This window comes from Aplysia californica, unplaced genomic scaffold (assembly GCF_000002075.1).
Source record: "Aplysia californica isolate F4 #8 unplaced genomic scaffold, AplCal3.0 scaffold01371, whole genome shotgun sequence".
In the NCBI taxonomy this organism is placed as follows: domain Eukaryota; kingdom Metazoa; phylum Mollusca; class Gastropoda; order Aplysiida; family Aplysiidae; genus Aplysia; species Aplysia californica.
The window spans coordinates 87,104-91,977 of record NW_004798641.1 but is presented as its reverse complement, the minus strand read 5'-3'; the positions used below and the strand labels follow the sequence as shown (position 1 = coordinate 91,977).

The window sequence follows — 4,874 nt, the reverse complement described above, 5'->3', positions numbered from 1 at the left end:
ATAATAATAATAATGATAATGATAATGATAATAATAGCAATAATAATAAGCAGAAGGACGATAGATGTTTAATAGGAAAGAAGGAGGAGAGATAAGAAGAGATAAGGACGATAGATGGTTGATAGGAAAGAAGGAGGAGAGATAAGTCACATTTCAGCACCCGCAAACTGCCCTCTGTCACATGTCTGTTTGAAGGTCAAGGCCACCGATGGAGACCTGGGACCAGACGGCGCGCTGACCTACAGTCTACTGAACACATCGGACAGTTCAAAGTTCACCATCGATAATCGCACAGGGGAGGTCAGCCTGGCCTGTAGTAACTGCCTGGACTATGGCCGCCTCAACCACTATGACCTGGTGGTCAAAGTCACAGACGGTCAGTGTGTGTGCATGAGATAAGATAAAGATAACATAAAGATAAGATGAAATAAAGATACAGATAAAGATAAGATAAAGGTAAGATAAGGATGAGATAAAGATAAGATGAAAAAACATAAAGATAAGATATGATAAAGGTAAGATAAAGGTAAGATAAAGGTAAGATAAAGGTAAAATGAGATAAAGATAAAGATAAGACAATATAAAGATAAGGATGGATAAAGATAAGATACAGATAAGACAATATAAAGATAAGGATGGATAAAGATAAGATACAGATAAGACAGTATAAAGATAAGGATGGATAAAGATAAGATACAGATAAGACAGTATAAAGATAAGGATGGATAAAGATAAGATAAAGATAAAGATAAGACAAAGATAAGATAAAGATAAGATAAAGATAAGATAAAGATACGATAAAGATAGGATAATGATAAGATAAAGATAAGATAAAGATAAGATAGACAGGATAAAGATAAGGTAAAGATAAGGTAAAGATAAAAATAAGATTGAGATAAAGATAAGATGATATATGACAAGTAAAGATAAGATACATTAAGATAAGATTTGCCAAGGTAAGGTAAGACCAAATAAGATAAGATAAGGTAAGATGAGATAAGATGAGATGAGATAAGATATGACAAGATGAGACATGACAAGACATGACAAGATAAGGCAAGATAAGATAATGTAAGATAAGATAATACGTGATAAGACAAGATGAGATTTGGTAAGATAAGATATGACAAGATACGATAAGGCAATATATGACTAGATAAAATGAGATAAGATAAGACAAGATAAGATAAGATAAGGTAAAATAAGATAATACTTTATTATCCCAGATGGTAATTTTCTTGGCTGTACAGGACTGTAAAAACACATGCAGGTATACATACAAATTTAAATGATGTATTAATATTACTCTCATTAAAATTAAATATGAAAAGAGAAGTAAAGCTGACAAAATGTACATTCACTTCAGATGTATCATACAACCACAGGTGTTATTTTTAAAATGTTTTTGCTGTGTTATTTTTGCCATTGTTCTTGCTGTTGTTGTTGTTGTTGTTGTTGTTGTTGTTGTTGTTGTTGTTGTTGTTGTTGTTGTTGTTGTTGTTGTTGTTGTTGTAATTATTATTGTTATTGTATTGTTGTTGATGTTATTGTTGCTTGCGTTATTTTTGCTGTTGTTGTTATTGTTGTAGTTGTAATTGTTGTTGTTGTTGTTGTTGTTGTTGTTGTTTTAAGTGGTGGTGTTGTTGTTGTTGCCGTTGTTGTTGCTATTGTTGTTATTGCAGCTTCTGTTATTGTTTTTGTTGTTGCAGCTGTTATTGTTGTTGTTGCTATTGTGGTTGTTGTTGTTGTAGTTTTTTTGTTTGTTTGTTGCTGTTCCTTTTGTTCTTGCTCTTGTTGTTACTACTGTTGTTGCTGGTGCTGTTATTTGTTGTTGTTGTTGTCTTTGTTGCTGTTGTTATTTTTGTTGTTGTTGTTGTTGATTTTGTTGTTGTTGTTGGCTTTTTTGTTGTTGATGATTTTGTTGTTGTTGTTGGTGTTATTGTTGTTGTTGTTGTCAAAACCTTGACTTAAGCCTGTGGGTGGTTGGCGGGTGCTCTGGTGTGGTTTGCTTCTTCTATCCTATCAAAAATCTACCGTCCTTATCTCTCTTCTTTCTTTTTTGTGCTTGTTCCTCTCTTGTAACACCTCTAATCTTCATCACTTACTTATACCACCTTATTGTGTTGCAAGTGCCGTAAAACTCGTACTAAAAACTAAACTGACATAAACCTAAGTATAACCCTCTCTTGCCACACAGGGGGGTCGCCTCCTTTCATGGCTCTAGCCTCACTGCCCGTGGATGTTGAGGAGACGGTCCTGGAACCCCCGAAGTTTGTCAGAGACAAGTTTGAGAAAAGCGTACGAGAGAATGAGCCCCCGTCATTTTTACTTCAGGTACACGTTTATTTGAGATTTGGGTTTCGATTACATTTTGTTGTTGTTGTTGTGGTTGTTGATGATGTTGTTGTTGTTGTTGTCTATACCTTGACTTATGCCTGAGTATAAAATTCTCTTGATAGACAGCTTGATGGTTTTTGTTGTTGTTGTTGTTGTTGTTGTTGTTGTTGTTGTTGTTGTGGTGGTGGTGGTGGCGGTTGTTGTTGTGGTTGTGGTTGTTGTTGTTGTTGTTGTTATTGTTGTTGTTGCTGTTGTTGTCAATATCTTGACTTACCCCTAATTATAACATTCTCTTGATAGACAGCTTGATGGTTGTTGTTGTTGTTGTTGTTGTTGTTGTTGTTGTTGTTGTTGTTGTTGTTGTGGTTGTGGTTGTTGTTGTTGTTGTTGTTGTTGATGTTGTTGTTGTGGTGGTGGTGGTGGTTGTTGTTATGGTTGCTGTTGTGGTTGTTGTCGTTGTTGTTGTTGTTGCTGTTGTTGTGGTTATTGTTGTTGTTGCTGTTGTTGTTGATGTTGTTGTTGTCAATACCTTGACTTACACCTAAGTATGAATTCTCTTGATGTACAACTTAATGGTTGTTGTTGTTGGGTGTTTTTTTGTTTTTTTATATATAACAACAGATTTTATCCCATCCCCTGAGGTCTTTTTCCGTCTGATTTTTTTTTATCTCAACGCGGTAGAATCAGGCGCTCGTCTCGTTTTGGGCATATTGAGTTACGCTATCATCTTAAAACGTGTTTATTTGTCTTGTTTTTGATGAAAAGAGCTCCTGTCTATCTTAGATAGAAGCTGAGATATCGGCATCTGAAGAAAATGGGGGTCGCCTGGTCTCAGAGGTAGAATTAGCGAGATGTCGCTTACACAAACTAACAATAACAGAAAGAGTTGTTTTTGAAAATAACGACACCACTCACATTATAATTTTATTATACCTCTAAAATATCTCCTACCACTGAAGGTATATTGCCACAATATGAGATGTTTATGTGATCGTTTATGTGATAGTTTATGTGATCGTTTATGTGAGATGTTTATGTGAGATGTTTTCATGATCGTTTATGTGAGATGTTTATGTGATCGTTTATGTGATCGTTTATGTAAAGACAGTTTGTGTGATCGTTTATGTGAGACTGTTTATGACATCGTTTATGTTATCGTTTATATGAGATATTAATGCGATCGTGTATGTGACATGTTTATGTGATCGTTTATGATATCGTTTATGTAAAGACTGTTAGTGTGATCGTTTATGTGCGACTGTTTATGTGAGATGTTCATGTTATCGTTTATGTGAGGTGGTTATGTGATCGTTTATATGGAATGTTTATGTGATCGTTTATATGAGATGTTTATGTTATCGTTTATGTGAGATGTTTATGTGAGATGTTTATGTTATCGTTTATGTGAGATGTTTATGTTATCGTTTATGTGAGATGTTTATGTGATCGTTTATGTGAGATGTTTATGTTATCGTTTATGTGAGATGTTTATGTGATCGTTTATGTTATCGTTTATATGAGATGTTTATGTTATCGTTTATTTGAGATGTTTATGTTATCGTTTATGTGAGATGTTTATGTGAGATGTTTATGTTATCGTTTATGTGAGATGTTTAAGTGATCGTTTATGTTTTCGTTTATATGAGATGTTTATGTTATCGTTTATGTGAGATGTTTATGTGAGATGTTTATGTTATCGTTTATGTGAGATGTTTATGTTATCGTTTATGTTATCGTTTATATGAGATGTTTATGTTATCGTTTATGTGACAGGTTTGTGTGATCGTTTATGTGACAGGTTTGTGTGCTCGTTTATGTAAAGACTATTTATGTCATGGTTTATGTGATGGTTTATGTGATGGTTTATGAGACCGTTTATTCCTCCCGCCAGCTGGAAGCGACTGACCCCGACACCCCCCTGGACCAGCTGACGTATGGCATGACGTCACCGGACCCAGACATCACAGTCTCCCAGAACGGCTCTGTGTTCTCTCTGAGTGGTCTGGACGCAGATGGCGCGAGAAACCCTCTCACTTTTGGTACGGGTCTGTTCACGTATGGGAGGCAACATGGTGAAATCAGGCGCTTGTCGAAATAATGAAAGTAACGAAACTGGCATTTTCCAGCATGTTTTCGAATTTTTAAAGGTTTTTGGGTTTTTTTTTGGCTCAACACCTTTCATGCCTTGTGAAGAACAACTATCTGTGTGGATTTTACTGACAAAAATTATTAAAGGCTTAAAAGATGTAAATTTCCTTTGTCCACAGACTCTCAAGTTAAAGAAATAACGCAACTTAAGCGGCCATTTTCTCGCTAATTTTACTTCTGAAACCAGGCGACCCCAGCCCTTCGTTGGCCAATATCTTGACTTGTACAAGAGATGAATAGATATTTTTTTCCATCAAAAGCAAGGCAAATCGACAGGCTTTAAGATGATACCAATAACTTCATATGCCCACAACTTGACGAGCACCTGATTCCACCGCGTCGTGACACATATAATCTGACACCTTTTTTGGGACTTTTTGACACCCCCC

At 35.5% G+C, this 4,874-nt stretch overlaps 1 protein-coding gene across 1 annotated transcript in view; it reads left to right on the top strand.

The window, feature by feature from the left end:
- The window catches only part of LOC101845063 (protocadherin Fat 1), a gene marked incomplete at both ends in the record, with an annotated part of 13,712 nt that overhangs the window by 806 nt on the left and 8,032 nt on the right, over positions 1-4,874 (top strand). The window contains 3 exon segments of the mRNA XM_013090626.1: positions 196-376; positions 2,198-2,334; positions 4,229-4,376. Of these exon segments, the coding sequence (XP_012946080.1) occupies positions 2,215-2,334; positions 4,229-4,376 (268 nt within the window).